The sequence below is a fragment of the Vidua chalybeata genome, chromosome 30, assembly GCF_026979565.1.
Source record: "Vidua chalybeata isolate OUT-0048 chromosome 30, bVidCha1 merged haplotype, whole genome shotgun sequence".
NCBI lineage: Eukaryota > Metazoa > Chordata > Aves > Passeriformes > Viduidae > Vidua > Vidua chalybeata.
In genome coordinates this window covers 1,329,164-1,347,747 of record NC_071559.1, presented here as the reverse complement: position 1 = coordinate 1,347,747, position 18,584 = coordinate 1,329,164, and the positions used below count along the sequence as shown (strand labels likewise).

Genomic DNA, 18,584 nt, shown 5'->3' with positions numbered 1-18,584 from the left:
AACAGTTCCCAGATGGATTTTAACTCTCTGGAGGAAGGATGGGAAAATTTGGGATTTTCCAGAGCAAAGAAGGGTCGGAACAATTGGATTCTGTCCGAGCCTGATCCTTCTCCCATTCCCAGACTGGGACTTCCCCCATTCCTAGACTGGGATTTCCCCCATTCCCAAACTGGGATTTCCCCCATTCTCAAACTGGAATATTCCCATTCCCAGACTGGGATTTCCCCCATTCCCAGACTGGGATTTCCCCCATTCTCAAACTGGAATATTCCCATTCCCAGACTGGGATTTCCTCCATTCCCAGACTGGGATTTCCCCCATTCCCAGATTGGGATTTCCTCCATTCCCAGACTGGGATTTCCCCCATTCCCAGACTGGAATTTCCCCCATTCCCAGACTGGGATTTCCCCCATTCCCAGATTGGGATTTCCTCCATTCCCAGACTGGAATTTCCCCCATTCCCAAACTGGAATTTCCCCCATTCCCAAACTGGAATTTCCTCCATTCCCAGACTGGGATTTCCCCTATTCCCAAACTGGGATTTCCCCCATTCCCAGACTGGGATTTCCCCCATTCCCAAACTGGAATTTCCCCTATTCCCAAACTGGGATTTCCCCCATTCCCAGACTGGGATTTCCTCCATTCCCAGACTGGGATTTCCCCCATTCTCAAACTGGGATTTCCCCCATTCCCAAACTGGGATTTCCCCTATTCCCAGACTGGGATTTCCCCATCCCAGTGCTCACCAGTCTGTGGCTGGAGCAGGAACTGGGCGTGCTGGAGGTGGGACTGGCTCAGCTCCAGCTCCCCCTGCTGCAGCTCCAGCTGGGACTGCAGCACCAGGAACCCCGTGCACCTGCGGGAAAACCGGGAAAATGGGAGAAAAAGAGGAAAAATGGAGGAGAAAAAGGAAAAAACTGAGGGAAAATGGGAAAAAAACGGGGTGGGGGGGAATAGGGGGAAAATGGGGGGAAATGGGGGGGGGATGGGAGGAAACAGGAAAAGGGGGGAAATGGGGGGAAAGGGAGAAAAAGGGGGGAAAGGGGTAAAAAAGGGGGAAAGGGGTAAAAAAGGGGAAAAGGGGTAAAAAAGGGAGGAAAGGGGTAAAAAGGGGGGGAAAGGGGTAAAAAAGGGGGGAAAAGGAGTAAAAAAGGTAGGAAAAGGGGGGGGAAGGAAGGGGGAAAATGGGAGGGAAGTGAGCTCCTGCCCTGGCTGGGATGTCCACTTGGCTCCTGACCCATCATTTCTAAAAGATCCTGACCCCAATCCCAGTGACCCCAATGACCCCAATTCCCAATCCCAATGACCCCAATCCCAATCCCAACCCCACAACTGACCAGCGGGCGGCCTGCAGGTGTCCGGCCATGGTCAGTCCCTCGCTGCAGAAGGCCCTGGCCCTGCACAGCACCTCGATCCCAATGACCCCAATGATCCAAACCCCAATCCCAGTGACCCCAATGATCCAAACCCCAATCCCAGTGACCCCAATGATCCAAACCCCAATCCCAGTGACCCCAATGACCCCATTCCCAATCCCAATGACCCCAATGACCCCAATCCCAATCCCAACCCCACCACTGACCAGCGGGCGGCCTGCAGGTGTCCGGCCATGATCAGTCCCTCGCTGCAGAAGGCCCTGGCCTGGCACAGCACCTCGATCCCAATCTCAGTCCCAGTGACCCCAATGACCCCATTCCCAATCCCAATGACCCCAATCCCATCCCTGACCCCACCACTGACCAGCGGGCGGCCTGCAGGTGTCCGGCCATGGTCAGTCCCTCGCTGCAGAAGGCCCTGGCCCTGCACAGCACCTCGCAGTGGCCCAGCAGCGTCACCAGGCGCTGGCAGCAGCCCAGGGCGTCCCCCAGCACCTGCCACTTGAGCACCAGCGCCGGGCCTGGGGACAGCGCGGTGGCACTGGGAATACTGGGAGGGCTCTGGGATGGGGAGGGGTCCCGGGGACATGGAGCCGTTCCCAAGGCTCCCAGACCTTCCCCTGGAGTTCAGCTCATTCCAAGAGATCCCAACCCTTCCTGAGGGACCCCATCCCAGAGGTTCCCAGGGACCCCAATCCCATTCCAGTGACCCCAATCCCACCCCAGGGACCCCGATCCCACCCCAGCGACCCCGATCCCACCCCAGCGACCCCGATCCCACCCAATCCCACCCCAGTGCCCCCGATCCCACCCCAGTGACCCCGATCCCACCCAATCCCACCCCAGGGACCCCGATCCCACCCAATCCCATCCCAGTGACCCCAATCCCACCCCAGTGACCCCGATCCCACCCAATCCAACCCCAGTGACCCCAATCCCACCCAATCCCACCCCAGTGCCCCCAGTCCCGCCCCAGTGCCCCCGATCCCACCCCGGTGCCCCCGATCCCGCCCCAGTGACCCCAATCCCACCCAATCCCACCCCAGTGACCCCGATCCCAGCCCAGTGACCCCAATCCCACCCAATCCCACCCCAGTGCCCCCGATCCCACCCCAGTGCCCCCAGTCCTGCCCCAGGGGCCCCGATCCCACCCAATCCCACCCCAGTGCCCCCGATCCCACCCCAGTGACCCCAATCCCACCCAATCCCACCCCAGTGCCCCCGATCCCGCCCCAGTGACCCCAGTTCCACCCAATCCCACCCCAGTGACCCCAATCCCGCCCCAGGGACCCCGATCCCACCCAATCCCATCCCAGTGCCCCCAATCCCGCCCCAGTGCCCCCGATCCCACCCAATCCCGCCCCAGTGACCCCGATCCCACCCAATCCCACCCCAGTGACCCCGATCCCACCCAATCCCACCCCGGTGCCCCGATCCCGCCCCGTCCCGCCACTGACCGCAGTCGGGGCCGGGCTCCTCGGGCAGGCGGCCGCGGGCGCTGCCCAGGACGTCGCTGCCCAGCAGGAACACCAGGACGCTCCGCAGCAGCTTCTGCGCCTCCAGCAGGGCCACCTTGGGGCTGCTCCAGCCTGGAATTCCAGGGCATCAGCACGCCATTCCAGCCTGGAATTCTGCTGGGGGAGCCCCAGCCCTTCCTCCTCCTCCTACGGAATTCCACTGGGAATTCCTCCTCCAGCCCTTCCTCCTCCTCCTCCTCCTCTGGAATTCCACTGGGGGAGCCCCAGCCCTTTCTTCTCCTCCTCCTCCTATGGAATTCCAGCCTGGAATTCCGCTGGGGGAGCCCCAGCCCTTCCTCCTCCTCCTATGGAATTCCACTGGGAATTCCTCCTCCAACCCTTCCTCCTCCTCCTGACAGCAAAGCTGCCCCGAATCCCAACTCGCCTGTCCTCCTCCTCCTCATCCCAAATCCACTCTCCTTCGTCTTCCTCTTCATCCCAATCTCTCTCCCTCTTCCTCCTCATCCCAAAACTCTCTCCCTTCTCTTCCTCCTCATCCCAAATCCCTCTTCCTCCTCATCCCAAACCTCTCTCCATCTTCCTCCTCATCCCAAATTCACTCTCCTACCTCTTCCTCCTCATCCCAAAACTCTCTCCCTCTTCCTCATCATCCCAAACCTTTCTCCTTCCTCTTCCTCCTCATCCCAAACCTCTCCCTCCTCTCCCTCCTCATCCCAAAACTCTCTCCCTCTTCCTCCTCATCCCAAACATTCTCTCCCTCCTCTTCCTCCTCATCTCCAAACTTTCTCCCTCCTCATCCCAACCTCTCTCCCTCTTCCTCCTCATCCCATTCTCTCCCTTCTCATCCCAAAAGTCTCCCTCCTCTTCCTCCTCATCTCCAAACTTTCTCCCTCCTCATCCCAACCTCTCTCCCTCTTCCTCCTCACCCCAAATCCCTCCCTCCTCCTCCTCCTCCTCCGTGCCCATCCCAGTTCCCGCTGCCCGTTCCCACCGTGCCGCCGGATCCGCTCGCGGAGCGGCGCCTCCAGGAGCGCCGGGGGCAGCTCCAGGAACGCGGCCACCAGCTGCAGCCCCTGGGCCTGTGCCAGGTACCAGCTCCTGGTGGCCCTCTGGGCCTGGGGCTCCTTCAGGGCCTCCAGCAGCAGGGCCACGCCCTGGTCCGCCTGGAAAAATGGGAAAAATGGGAAAAATGGGATTTGGGGTCATGGGGGGTGAGCCCATCCCAATTCCATCATCCCAGTCCTTTTATCCCATCCCAATTCCACCATCCCAGTCCTTTTATCCCAATCCCAATCCTTTCATCCCATCCCAATCCCAATCCCAGTCCTTTTATCCTGTCCAAATCCCAGTCCTTTTCTCCCATCCCAATTCCACCATCCCAGTCCTTTTATCCCATCCCAATCCCCTTCCAGCAGCAGGACCACGCCCTGATCCACCTGGAAAAACGGGGGGAAATGGGAAAAATGGGATTTGGGGTCATGAGGGGTGATCCTATCTCAGCTCCACCATCCCAGTCCTTTTATCCCAATCCCAATCCCAATCCCAGTCCTTTTATCCCATCCCAGTCCATTTATCCCATCCATCAGCAGGGCCACTCCCTGATCTGCCTGGAAAAATGGAAAAAATGGGGAAAAAATGGGGAAAAAAAATGGGGAAAAAAAAAACTGGGAAAAAAAAAACCGGGAGAAAAAAAAAAGGAAAAAAACAGGAAAAAAAAAACCAGGAAAAAAAAAAAAAGAAAAAAAAAAAAGGAAAAAAATCAGGGAAAAAGAGCTGAGAAAAGCCAGGATTTGGGATCACAGGGGGCTCCCCCACCCCACTCCCCTTCCCCCGAATCCCCCACCCCAACAATCCCGATTTTTTTTTTAGGAAAATCCCCGTTTTTTGCCTTTTTCTGGAGGCAGCAGAGCTGGCTGCGCAGCAGGAGCCGGGCGTGGCGCAGCAGCAGCCGGGAATCCTCGGGGCCCTGCTCCTGCTCCAGGCACAATTCCAGCTCCTCCAGGAAAAACTGGGAATGCCACGCCGGGATCAGCACCAGCACCCCCAGAGCCCACCCTGGGGGGAACTTTCCCGGGATTTTTGGGATTTCTGGAGTCCCCTGGGTGCCCCAAACCCACTGAAATAATTTTCCCGGGATTTTAGGGATTCTAGGATTTCCCTGGGTGTCTCAACCCTTCCTGGGATTTTGGGAATTCTGCAACTCCCCCATCCCGAGGGTTATTCCCAAATAACTGCCCCGGGTTTGTGAAGGCCATTCCCAGATAATTCCCCAGGATTGGGAAGCACATTCCCAGATAATTTCCCTGGCTCTATGAAGGACATTCCCAGATAATACCCCAGGAGTGGGAAGGGCATTCCTGTATTTCCCTGGATTGTGAAGACCATTCCCAGATAATTTCCCTGGGTCTGTGAAGGCCATTCCCAGATAAGTTTCCCTGGATTTGGGAACCACATTCCCAGACAATTCCCTGGATTTGGGAAGGCCATTCCCAGATAAATTCCCCTGGATTGGGAAAGACATTCTCAGATTTCCCTGGATTTGGGAAGGCCATTCCCAGACAATCCCCTGGGTCTGTGAAGGCCATTCCCAGACAATCCCCAGGATTGGGAAGGCCATTCCCAGACAATTTCCCTGGATCTGGGAACCACATTCCCAGACAATTCCCATGGATTGTGAAGGCCATTCCCAGACAATTCCCTGGATCTGGGAACCACATTCCCAGACAATTCCCATGGATTTGGGAAGCACATTCCCAGACAATTCCCTGGATTTGGGAAGCACATTCCCAGACAATCCCCTGGATTTGGGAAAGACATTCTCAAATTTGCCTGGATTTGGGAAGGCCATTCCCAGACAATCCCCTGGATTTGGGAAGGCCATTCCCAGACAATTCCCATGGATTGTGAAGGCCATTCCCAGACAATTCCCATGGATTGTGAAGGCCATTCCCAGACAATCCCCAGGATTTGGGAAGGCCATTCCCAGACAATCCCCAGGATTGGGAAGGCCATTCCCAGACAATCCCCAGGATTGGGAAGGCCATTCCCAGACAATCCCCAGGATTGGGAAGGCCATTCCCGGATTTACCTGGGCCTGGGCAGGGCAGTGCAGCTGCAGCAGGATCCGGCTGAGCTGGCACAGGGAATCGGCCGTTCCCAAAGGATCCCCGAGGCGCCGGCACAGCGAGCGCAGCAGCAGGAAACTCTCCAGGGCTTGGATGGGCTGGGAAGGGGGAAAATCCTTGGAGAAACCCCAAAAGCATTCCAGGGGATCCCAGGAGTCCTGGCAAAACCTCTCCCTGCTCTTCCTCATGCCAAATTATCTCCCCCTTCCTCCTCCTCCTCCTCCCAAATCCCTTTTTCCTTCTCCTCCTCCATCCCAAAACTCCCTCATTCCTCCTCTTCCACATCTCCAAACTCTTTCCCTTTTCCTCTTCATCCCAAATTCCCTTCCTCTTCCTCATCCCAAATTATCTCCCTCTTCCTCCTCCTCCCAAATCCCTCCTCATCCCCAAATCCCTTATTCCTTCTTTTCCTCCTCATCCCAAATTCCCTCTCTTCTTCCCCGTCCCAAAACTCTCTCCCTCTTCCTCCTCATCCCAAAACTCTCCTTTCTCTTCATCATCCCAAATTCCCTCCTCTTCATCCCTAAATTCCCTCCTTCTTCCTCCTCATCCCAACTCTGTCCTTCCTCCTCTTCCACATCTCCAAACTCTTTCCCTCCCTCCTCTTCATCATCCCAAATTCCCTCTCTTTTGCTCTTATTCATCCCAGGTTCCCTCCCTCTTCATCCTCCCAAACTTTCCCCCTCTTCCTCCTCATCCCAAACTTTTCCCCTCTTCTTCCTCATCCCAAACTTTTTCTCTCTTTCTCCTCATAATCCCAAACTCTCTTTGCCTTCCTCTTCACCATCCCAAACTTTTCCCTCTTCCTCCTCATCCCAAACTCTTTCTCTCTTCCTCCTCATCCCAAACTCTTTCTCTCTTCCTCCTCATCCCAAACTCTCTCTTCCTCCTCATCCCAACCTTTTTCTCTCTTCCTCCTCATCCCAAACTTTTCCTCTCTTCCTCCTCATCCCAAAACTCTCTCCTTTCTCTTCATCCAAACTCTCTCCGCCTTCCTCTTCACCATCCCAAACTTTCCCCCTCTTCCTCCTCATCCCAAACTCTTTCCCTCTTCCTCCCCATCCCCAAACTCTCTCCTCCTCCTCCTCCCCACCATCCCAGTCCCAGGAATGCCGGGAATCTCGGGATCACCTTGTCCTGGAGGCGGTAGAGCGCGGCCAGGAGCTGCAGGGAGCTCACGGTTTGCTCCGGGCTGCGCACCTCAGGAATTCCAGGATTTTCCAGCAGCTTTTTCCACAGGGAAAAGGCTTCGTCCAAGGGTTTGGATAGAGCTGGGGGCGCACAGGGGTCAGGCAGGGAGGGGGGATTCCCAAAAAAAAAAGCTGTTCCCAAAGTGGGATGATCCTGGAGAAGTCATTCCCACCTGCTTCCCGCAAAACCTCGGCAGCGGTGCTGGAAAGGCTCTTCCCGACCTCCCAGGATCCCAAAAAACCTCTTCCCAAACCAAGAGGATCCCAAAAATCCCTTCCCAACCATCCAGAATCCCATAAAAACTCTTCCCAATCCACCAGCATCCCAAAAAACCTCTTGCCAAACCAAGAGGATCCCAAAAATCCCTTCCCGACCTCCCAGGATCCCATAAAAGCCCAAGATCCCAAAAAATCCCTTCTCAATCCATCAGGGTTCCAAAAACCCCTTCCCAACATTCCAGGATCCCAAAAAAGTTCTTTCCACCCCTGTAGAATCCCAAAAATCCTCTTTCCAATCCATCTGCATCCCAAAAACCCCTTCCTAACCTTCCAGAATGCCATAAAAACTCCTCCCAATCTACCATATTCCCAAAAAAGCCCTTCCCAACCTTCCAGGTTCCCAAAAAGGCTCTTCCAACCTTCCAGAATCCCATAAAATCCCTTCCCGCCCCTCCAAAATCCTCATCCATCCCACAAAACCTCATCACCCATCCCAAAAATCCCTTCCTGCCCCTCCAGAATCCTCAACCATCCCAAAAATCCCTTCCCATCCCCTCCAGGGTCATCATCCATCCCAAAAATCCCTTCCCATCCCCTCCAGGGTCCTCATCCATCCCAGAAAACCTCGTCACCCATCCCAAAAATCCCTTCCCACCCCTCCAAAATCCTCACCCATCCCAAAAATCTCTTCCCACCCTTCCAGAATCCTCATCCATCCCAAAAAATCCCTTCCCATCCCCTCCAGGGTCATCATCCATCCCACAAAACCTCGTCACCCATCCCAAAAATCCCTTCCCATCCCTTCAAAATCCTCATCCATCCCACAAAACCCCTTCCTACCCCTCCAGAATCCTCACCCATCCCAAAAAGCCATTCCTACCCTTTCAGGGTCTTCATCCATCCCACAAAATCCCTTCCCACCCCTCCAAAATCCTCATCCATCCCACAAAATCCCTTCCCACCCTTCCAGGGTCTTCATCAATCCCAGAAAAGCTCATCACCCATCCCGAAAATCCCTTCCCATCCCTTCCAAAATCCTCATCCATCCCACAAAACCTTGTCACCCATCCCAAAAATCCCTTCCCACCCCTCCAAAATCCTCATCCATCCCACAGAATCCCTTCCCATCCCCTCCAGAATCCTCACCCATCCCAAAAAGCCATTCCTACCCTTCCAGGGTCTTCATCCATCCCACAAAACCTCGTCACCCATCCCAAAAATCCCTTCCCACCCCTCGAAAATCCTCACCCATCCCAGAAAAGCTCGTCACCCATCCCAAAAATCCCTTCCCATCCCTTCCAAAATCCTCATCCATCCCACAAAACCTCGTCACCCATCCCAAAAATCCCTTCCAGCCCCTCCGGAGCCCCCGGTGACCCCAAAACCCCGAGGCCCCCCCGGGCCTGGCTCACCGCTGTCGGAGCTGAGGCTGCAGCGGATCCCATCCCGCGGCTCCGGCCGCTCTCCCTCGGGATCCTGATCCGAGCCCCGCCCGCGCCGCTCCCGGGCCACGCTCTGGGAAGGGAGTGGCAACTCCAGGAATCCCAAAAACCCCCCAAAAATCCCACCCAGGGAACGCCAGGAATCCCCAAAATCCCCCCAAAAAATCGCATCCAGGGAATCCCCCCAAATCCCCAAAAAATCCCACCCAGGGAATGCCAGGAATCCCCCAAATCCCCAAAAAATTGCACCCAGGGAATCCCCCCAAATCCCCAAAAGATCGCATCCAGGGAACGCCAGGAATCCCCCAAATCCCAAAAAAATCACACCCAGGGAATGCCAGGAATCCCCCAAATTCCCAAAAAATTGCACCCAGGGAATCCCCCAAATCCCCCAAAAAATTGCATCCAGGGAATGCCAGGAATCCCCCAAATCCCCAAAATCCTGGGAAAATCACACCCAGGGAATGCCAAGAATCCCCCAAATCCCAAAATAATCGCACCCAGGGAATGCCAGGATTCCCCAATATCCCAAAAATCCCAGGAAAATTGCACCCAGGGAACTCCAGGAATCCCAAAATCCTGGGAAAATCACCCCTGGGAAATCTGGGTGTCCCAAAATCCTGGGAAAATCACCCTGGGAAGGGTTTGGGACACGCAGGGAACTCCAGGAATCCCCAAAATGCTGGGAAGGGATTGGGAACTCCAGGATTCCCCAAAATCCCAAAAAATCTCAGCAAAAAACACACCCAGGGAAAGGTTTGAGGCACCCAGGGAACTCCAGGAATCCCCAAAATCCCGGGAAAATCACCCCTGGGAAATCTGGGTGTCCCAAAATCCTGGGAAAATCACCCCTGGGAAGGGATTGGGACACGCAGGGAACTCCAGGATTTTCCCAAAATCCCCCAAATCCCAGGAAAATCCCAGGCACCTTTTCCACGAGGGCCTCGAGGGTGCAGATGTGGAGCCAGAGCAGGGCCTGGGCGCGCTCGTCCAGGAGCTGATCCCGGATTTGGGAATTGCAGCTTTGGGAATTCCGGGACAGCGACTCCAGCAGCCTCAGGGCCTCCTGCACGGCGTCCAGGGCGGAGCTGCGGGAACAGGGATTCCCAAAATCCCGGGAATTGACCCCAAAACTGTGGGAACAGCGCCCAGAATCCCAAGAGAGGGATGGGGGATTGGGATGGGGGATTTGGGATCAGGACTGCAATCAGGATCAGGACTGGGACAGAGGATCAGGATCATGGTTGGGATCAGGACTAGGATGGAGAACTGGGATCAGGATCAGGGCTAGGATCAGGGTTGGGATCAGGACTGGGATGGAGCATTAGGATCAGGACTAGGATCAGGGCTGGGATCAGGGTTGGGATCAGGACTGGGATGGAGCATTAGGATCAGGACTAGGATCAGGGCTGGGATCAGGGCTGGGATCAGGACCCACCAGTCGGTGTGGGCGCTGAAGCTGTGGCTGCACAGGAGCTGGGCTGGGATCAGGACTGGGATCAGGATCAGGGCTGGGATCAGGATCAGGACTAGGATCAGGGCTGGGATCAGGATCAGGACTAGGATCAGGGCTGGGATCAGGATCAGGACTGGGATCAGGACTGGGATGAGCACCCACCAGTCGGTGTGGGCACTGAAGCTGTGGCTGCACAGCAGCTGGGCTGGGATCAGGGTTGGGATCAGGATCAGGGTTGGGATCAGGACCAGGGTTGGGATCAGGATCAGGATTAGGATCAGGGCTGGGATCAGGATTGGGATCAGGATCAGGGTTGGGATCAGGACCAGGGTTGGGATCAGGATCAGGACTGGGATCAGGGCTGGGATCAGGGCTGGGATCAGGACCCACCAGTCGGTGTGGGTGCTGAAGCTGTGGCTGCACAGGAGCTGTCCCAGCTCCAGCAGCACCACCGCCCTGGGCAGGCTCCGGCCGGGGTCCGGCATTCCCAGGGGGTCCCGGCTCCCCCCCGGATCCCGGAATCCCGGGGGATCCCAGGCTCCCTCGGGATCCCACAGGCCCAGCAGGTCGCACAGGACGTTGTAGCGCTCCGGCCCCGTGGGGCCCCGCAGGGATTTGTAGGCCTGGAGCTCGGCCAGCAGCAGGAGCAGCACGGTGTCCCCGGAGAGGGGCTGGGAATGGGATCGGGCCTGGGACTCCAGGGCGTCCCGCAGGGTCCTGCCAAGGGCATTGGGATCACAGGGGTTTGGATGGGGTCAGGGAGCTCCAACCCCATTCCACCTTCCCCTGCCTCAGGAGGCTCCTGATTCCCCCTCCCAATCCCATCCCATTCCCCCATCCCAATCCCTCCCACCCCATTCTCCCCATCCCAATCCTCTCTTCCAAATCCTCCATCCCAATCCCCCAATCCCCCCCACCCTGATCCCCCATCCCACATCCCCATTCCCCAATCCCAAGTCTCTGATCCCAAAACCCCAATCCCCATTCCTCATTCCGCAATCCCAAATCCCCAGTCCCTGACCCCAAATCCCCCCATCCCAAATCCCCAATCCCAGATCCCCCCATCCCAAATCCCCATTCCCTGATCCCAAACCCCAGATCCCCTCACCGCAGCCGCAGCTCCTCCGCTCCCTGCTTGGCCGCCTCCGTCTTGATCCTGGCCCAGAGCGCCACCGGCTCGGCCACCAGGAAGCCGGGCTGGGAATGGTGGGAGTGTGACCCCAATCCCTGGGAACATGTCCCCAATACCTGGGAATGCGTCCCCAATCCCTGGGAACCTGTCCCCAAGCCCTGGGAACGTGTCCCCAATCCCTGGGAACCTGTCCCCAATACCTGGGAATGTAATCCCAGCCCTTGGGAATGTGTCCCCAGTCCCTGGGAACGTGTCCCCAATCCCTGGGAACCTGTCCCCAGAACTGGGAATGTGTCCCCAGTCCCTGGGAATATGGCCCCAGTCCCCGGGAATGTGTTCCCAGTCCTTGGGAACGTGTCTCCAATCGCTGGGAATGCTGGGAACGTGTCCCCACTCCCCAGGAACATGTCCCCAATTCCCAGGAACGTGTCCCCAATTCCCAGGAACGTGTCCCCAGCCCTTGGGAAGGTGTCCCTGGTCCCTGGGAATGAGTCCCCAGCCCTTGGGAAGGTGTCCCTGGGAATGAGTCCCCAGTCCCCAGGAATGAGTCCCCAGTCCCCGGGAATGAGTCCCCAGTCCCCAGGAATGAGTCCCCAGTCCCCAGGAATGAGTCCCCAGTCCCCGGGAATGAGTCCCCAGTCCCCGGGAATGAGTCCCCAGTCCCCAGGAATGAGTCCCCAGTCCCCAGGAATGAGTCCCCAGTCCCTGGGAATGAGTCCCCAGTCCCTGGGAATGAGTCCCCAGTCCCAAGGAAGGTGTCCCCAGCCCTTGGGAAGGTGTCCCCACACCTGGGAGCGCTGGCAGTGTGGCCCCAGGGCCAGCAGCCACTGGGCCACGGCGTCCAGGGCGCGCTCGGGCCGCCCCCGGCAGCGCCAGCTCTCCACCTGCAGCCGGAAGCACCTGTGGAGCTGCGGGAGGGGGGCGGGACGTCGGGATCCGGGATCCTCGGGAATCCCAGCATGCCCAGGGATCCCAGTATGCCCAGAGATCCCAGTATCCCCAGGGATCCCAGCATGCCAGAGATCCCAGTATCCCCAGGGATCCCAGCATGCCCAGAGATCCCAGTATCCCCAGTGATCCCAGCATGCCCAGTGATCCCAGTATGCCCAGTGATCCCAGCATGTCCAAGGATCCCAGTATGCCCAGAGATCCCAGTATGCCCAGTGATCCCAGCATGCCCAGTGATCCCAGCATGCCCAAGGATCCCAGTATCCCCAGTGATCCCAGCATGCCCAGTGATCCCAGCATGCCCAGTGATCCCAGCATGCCCATTATGCCCAGTGATCCCAGTATACCCAGTATGCCCAGGGATCCCGGGATGTTCAGCCCCGCCAGTGGCTCCCAGTACCCCCAGTGACCCCATTCCCCCTCCCCAGTATCCCACAATCCCATCCCAGTACTCCCAGTGGCTTCCAGCCCTCCCAGCATCCCCGGCTGATCCCAGTGACCCCGTAATCCACCCCAGTATCGCCAGTGTACCCCCAGTACCCCATCCCAGTACCCCCAGTGCCCCATCCCCGTACCCCCAGTACCCCAGTGCCCCATCCCAGTACCCCCCATACTCCTAGTGCCCAAACCCAGTACCCCCTGTACTCTACCCAAGTATCCTCAGTGCCCCATCCCAGTACCCCCATTCCCCCTCCCCAGTATCCCCAGTACCCCATCCCAGTACCCCCAGTGCCCCATCCTCCATCCCAGTACCCGTAGTGTCCCATCCTCCATCCCAGTACCCCCAGTGCCCCATCCCAGTACCCCCAGTATCCCCAGTGCCCCATCCCAGTACCCCCAGTACCCCATCCCAGTACCCCCAGTATTACCAGTGCCCCATCCCAGTACCCCCAGTATCCCCAGTGCCCCATCCCAGTACCCCCAGTGCCCCATCCCAGTACCCCCAGTATCCCCAGTGCCCCATCCCAGTACCCCCAGTGCCCCATCCCAGTACCCCCAGTATCCCCAGTGCCCCATCCCAGTACCCCCAGTACCCCATCCCAGTACCCCCAGTATTGCCAGTGCCCCATTCCAGTACCCCCAGTATTGCCAGTGCCCCATCCCAGTACCCCCAGTGCCCCATCCCAGTACCCCCAGTATCCCCAGTGCCCCATCCCAGTACCCCCAGTACCCCATCCCAGTACCCCCAGTATTGCCAGTGCCCCATTCCAGTACCCCCAGTACCCCATCCCAGTACCCCCAGTATTGCCAGTGCCCCATTCCAGTACCCCAGTATTGCCAGTGCCCCATCCCAGTACCCCCAGTGCCCCATCCCAGTACCCCCAGTATCCCCAGTGCCCCATCCCAGTACCCACCAGTACACCCCCAGTGCCCCATCCCAGTACCCCCAGTACCCCATCCCAGTACCCCCAGTACCCCATCCCAGTACCCCCAGTACCCCCAGTGCCCCATCCCAGTACCCCAGTACCCCATCCCAGTACCCCCAGTACCCCATCCCAGTACCCCCAGTACCCCATCCCAGTACCCCCAGTGCCCCATCCCAGTACCCCCAGTATCCCCAGTGCCCCATCCCAGTACCCACCAGTACCCCCAGTGCCCCATCCCAGTACCCCCAGTACCCCATCCCAGTACCCCCAGTACCCCCAGTGCCCCATCCCAGTACTCCCAGTGCCCCCCGTACCCGCTCCGGGGTGACTCCGGGCCAGCCGTAGCCGTGGCCGGCCAGCACTGCCCGGCACAGGGGCTCGCACACGGCTCCGGCCGCTTCCGGAACGTTCTGGCTCTTCAAGGCCTGGCCCAGGCGGAAGGCGGCCGCAGCTGCGTCCGGAGGGGACAAAGTGACCAACGGGACCGGGAGGGGACACTGCAGTGACCTCTCCTTGTCCAGAGCTGATCCCAAACCCCCGGACACGGAGTGACCCCCTGGATGGCCAGGATGGGGACACGGAGCCCCTGTGGTGGCACTGACCACTGGGGATGGGGACACAGAGCCCCTGTGGTGGCACTGACCACTGGGGATGGGGACACAGAGCCCCTGTGGTGGCACTGACCACTGGGGATGGGGACACGGAGCCCCCGTGGTGGCACTGACCACTGGGGATGGGGACATGGAGCCCCTGTGGTGGCACTGACCACTGGGGATGGGGACAGGTGGTGACACTGACCACTGGGGACACCCCCTGGACACCTGGGATGGGGACACGGAGCCCCCGTGGTGGCACTGACCACTGGGGATGGGGACACGGAGCCCCTGTGGTGGCACTGACCACTGGGGATGGGGACATGGAGCCTCTGTGGTGGCACTGACCACTGGGGACACCCCTGGACAGAGTGACCCCCTGGACAGCTGGGATGGGGACACAGAGCCCCCGTGGTGGCACTGACCACTGGGGTCACAGGGGATGGGGACACGGAGCCCCTGTGGTGACACTGACCACTGGGGACACCCCCGGACACCTGGGATGGGGACATGGAGCCCCCGTGGTGGCACTGACCACAGGGGACAAGCAGCTCCCGTGGTGGCACTGACCACCGGGGTCACAGGGGATGGGGACAGGTGGTGGCACTGACCGGTGACATCGAGGAACTTGCCCCTCTCGGCCTCGGGCAGCCCCTCCAGCCCCTCCAGCATCCAGGTGACGCTCTGGACACAGCTCGTGGTCACCTGCGCCAGCTCCGGCCACCCCGAGGGCTGCGGGGACACCGTGGGTCACCCTGCAGGACCCCTCAACCCCCAAATCCCAGCCCCATATCCCACGGGAGAAGCTTCCAGAACCCCCAAAACCCCCTCAAGGAGGCTCCATCCCCAAATTCCAACCCCACACCCCACGGGAGAAGCTTCCAGAACCCCCTCAGGGCACCTCAATCCTAAAATTCCGGCCCTACATCCCATGGAAGACTCCCAGAGTGGCTCAATCCCCAAATTCCAACCTCTTATCCAATGGGAGAAGCTTCCAGAACCCCCTCAGGGCACCTCAATCCCAAAATTCCAGCCCCGAATCCCATGGGAGAGGCTCCATCCCAAAATTCCAGCCCCACACCCCGCAGGAGAGGCTCCCAGAGTGGATCCACCCCAAAATTCCAGCCCCACACCCCACAGGAGAAGCTCCCAGAGTGGATCCACCCCAAAATTCCAGCCCCACACCCCGCGGGAGAGGCTCCCAGCCCCCCAGGGATCTGGATCCATGCCTGGGAGCGCTGGAATATTTCATGGATGGCGCTGGAGAAGAGCTGGAGGCTGTGGAACAGCAGCTGCTTCACCATCACCTGCTCCTGGATGGAGTCAGGAGGGACCTGGGAATGGGAAAATGGGATTTGTGAATTGGGAAATGGGATTTAGGAATGCTGGGAGGGAGCTGGGAATGGGAATAGGGTCAGGGAATGAAGCTAAAGATGGGAAAAATAGGATTTGGGAAGGCTGGGATGGAGCTGGGAATGGAGAAAAAGGGATTTGGGAATGCTGGGATGGAGCTGGGAACGGGGTCTGGGAATGGGGAAAGTGGGATTTAGGGCCGAGGAAGGGCAGGGAAGGGGAGGAGTGGGATGTAGGGGTTCAGGAGCTCCAGGAGCTGCTGCTGGGATGGACAAAAGTGGGATTTGGGACTCCCCAAACTCCAGGAGCTGCTGGCGGGGCTGGCAGCAGCACGGAGTGACCCTGAGGGATTCCAGGGAATCCCAGAGCTCTTCCTCCTCCTCCTCCTCCTCACCTGGGCCAGCAGCCGCCGCAGCGCCCGCCCGTGGCCCTGGCAGAAGCCACAAATCCCGGGAAGCTCCTGGAGGCCGAGGGGCAGCTCCGGGCCCCTCCTGAGCACCTCCCCGAGTTGCGCCAGCACGAACTGGGAGCTCTCCAGCAGCACCCGCAGGATCCTTCCGGAAAATTCCGCCGCCAGTGCCGCTCCCGCCCGCCTCAAGGCCGGCGCCACGGCTCCCACGCCGCCCCCGCCTTTGGCCAGCGCCCGGCTGAGCTGGATCCCGGCTCCCAGCAGCTCCAGAGCGGCTCCCAGAGAATTCCCGGCTCCCAGGAAGGTTCTGGACTCCTCCAGGGCGTCCAGAGCGTCGCGGTGCCGCCGGGCTTTGCAGAGGTGGCGGCAGCGCTCCAGGGTGAGCTCCAGGAAACACAGGGAGTGCTGGAGGCCCGGAGGCCGCGGGGCCTCGTCCCGCAGAGCGTCCAGCAGGAATTCCCGGAGCTGCCTGGCCAGGAAGAGCGGGCACGGGGCCCTCTGAGCCTGGTAGAGAGCGGCGGCGGCCGCGGCGTTCTGGGCGGTCTGCGAGGTGAGGAAGGGCGGCTGGAAGGGCTCGCGAGGCGGGCGCTCCCCGTCCCGCGACTCCAGCAGCAGCAGGAAGCGCAGGGCGCGGATCCTGGCGGTCAGCACCGCCCTGCCCTCCTCCCGCGGCCGCTCCGGCCCGGCCAGAGCGGCCGCGGCTCGCCACAGGACCCCGAAAGCGCTGGAGGCCACGGTGGCCCAGTCGCCGTGGCGGCGGCCGCGCCGCAGCCGCGCCCGCAGCAGCTCGGCCACGCTCCAGGCGTGGGGTCCCACCCATCCCGCGGCGTTGCGCAGCACGTGGAACAGGATCTTCTCCAGGTACAGGTGGGGGGGCTCGGGGACCAGGCTCAGGTACAGCTGGGTGGCCTCCTGGGCCAGGGCTAGCAGCTGGGCGCCGTGGGCTACCAGCCCGCCCGGCCGGGCCAGCTCGGCCACGCAGGCGCGCAGGGCGCGGTCGCACGCCTGGACGCGGCGGGAGTGGGGGGCAGAGGGGTTCCGGAGGCTTTCCTGGGGGAAAGAGGGGTTTGGGGTCAGGACAGAGCCCCTCAGGGGTCGTTTCCTGGGAAAAGAGGGATTTGGGATGAGGACAGAGCCCCTCAGGGGTCGTTTCCTGGGAAAAGAGGGATTTGGGATGAGGACAGAGCCCCTCAGGGGTCGTTTCCTGGGAAAAGAGGGATTTGGGATGAGGACAGAGCCCCTCAGGGGTCGTTTCCTGGGAAAAGAGGGATTTGGGATGAGGACAGAGCCCCTCAGGGGTCGTTTCCTGGGAAAAGAGGGATTTGGGATGAGGACAGAGCCCTTCAGGGGTCATTTCCTGGGAAAAGAAGGAGTCAGAACCAGCTCAGAACCCCCCAGAGGTCCCACAGTGGGATCCAGAGGTTTTCCTGGGAAAAGAGAGATCAGAGTCCCAGATCCCAAGGTTTTCCTGAGGAAAAGCGGGACCAGAGCCCAGCCCCTCCCCGGCTCACCCGGATCCTCTCCAGGCGCTCCTCGATGCCGGCCCAGCCGTCCGTGCTTCCATCCTCTCCATCCTTCCCTTGCTCCTTCCCGGCCATCCCGGGGGCTTCTCCTCAGGGGCTTCTGTGTGATGCAGGGCTGGGGGGGCGGAAGGAGAGGTGTGGGACCCCCAGAATCCCCAGAACCCCAAACCCCACAGAGCCCCCCCCAGCCCCACTTCTCTGCCCCCTCAGCGCTCCACAGCTCCCCCAGCCCCAATTCCTGGCACCCCAGGGACCCCCAGCCCCACTGAGGGTCTCCAGCCCCATTCCTTCCCCCCCCCCCAAACCCCCAGCCCCACTCCCCAGCCCCCTTAAGGGGCCAGATCACCCCCAGTCCCCCCCAGCCAGGGCCCGCAGCCCCCCGGCCCCACTTTCTGATACCCCCAGCCCCATTTCCAGCCCCACCGGGGGTCCCCAGCCCCACTCCTTGCCCCCCACAGAGGCCCAGACCCCCCCCACCCCCTCAGGCCTCCCGCGGCCTTCATCCTCCACCCCCCCCCGACCCGCGCCCCACAGGCCTCCTGCCTCTCCCCCTCCTCGCCGGGCCTCTCCGGCCCTCCCCGGCTCCCTGAGGGGGTCTCAGCTCCCCAAATTCCCCCTCGGGACCCCCAAATTCCCCCCGGGCCGCGCCCCCCCCCGCTCACGCTGCGCTGCTGCTCCGCCGCCCGCCAGAGGGCGGGGCCCGCCGCGCGCCCGTTCAAACCCCGGCCGCAGCCAATCAGCCCGCGGCACCGCCCCCCGGCGTCCAATCAGCGCGCGGCACCGCCCCGCCTGCCCCGCCCGCCGCGCGGGGCTTCACGGGAGTCGTAGTCCGCGCCGGGGCACGCGCGCTTTGCGGGCGCGGGGCGGGGCGCGGTTAATGTGGGCGTGGCCAGAGGGGTGGGGGCGTGGCCGGGGAGGGAACCCCGGGATTTTGGGGGTGATGATGGCGTCCCTCAGTGTCCCCGTGTCCCTC

At 60.2% G+C, this 18,584-nt stretch overlaps 1 protein-coding gene across 1 annotated transcript in view; it reads right to left on the bottom strand.

The window, feature by feature from the left end:
- ESPL1 (extra spindle pole bodies like 1, separase) overlaps positions 1-18,336 on the bottom strand; it is a 37,290-nt gene extending 18,954 nt beyond the window's left edge. The window contains exons 1-19 of the mRNA XM_053967307.1: positions 18,274-18,336; positions 17,600-17,726; positions 16,074-17,138; positions 15,556-15,660; positions 14,938-15,058; positions 14,048-14,184; positions 12,207-12,326; positions 11,395-11,513; positions 10,677-11,003; positions 9,759-9,918; positions 8,801-8,903; positions 7,111-7,250; positions 5,943-6,077; positions 4,743-4,862; positions 3,846-4,017; positions 2,834-2,965; positions 1,734-1,897; positions 1,338-1,408; positions 747-856 (exon numbers count right to left, since the gene is read on the bottom strand). Coding sequence (XP_053823282.1) covers positions 747-856; positions 1,338-1,408; positions 1,734-1,897; positions 2,834-2,965; positions 3,846-4,017; positions 4,743-4,862; positions 5,943-6,077; positions 7,111-7,250; positions 8,801-8,903; positions 9,759-9,918; positions 10,677-11,003; positions 11,395-11,513; positions 12,207-12,326; positions 14,048-14,184; positions 14,938-15,058; positions 15,556-15,660; positions 16,074-17,138; positions 17,600-17,686 — 3,388 coding nt within the window. The 5' untranslated portion in view covers positions 17,687-17,726; positions 18,274-18,336. The remainder of the gene's footprint in view (positions 1-746; positions 857-1,337; positions 1,409-1,733; positions 1,898-2,833; positions 2,966-3,845; positions 4,018-4,742; positions 4,863-5,942; positions 6,078-7,110; positions 7,251-8,800; positions 8,904-9,758; positions 9,919-10,676; positions 11,004-11,394; positions 11,514-12,206; positions 12,327-14,047; positions 14,185-14,937; positions 15,059-15,555; positions 15,661-16,073; positions 17,139-17,599; positions 17,727-18,273) is intronic.
- Positions 18,337-18,584: the final 248 nt, after the last annotated feature.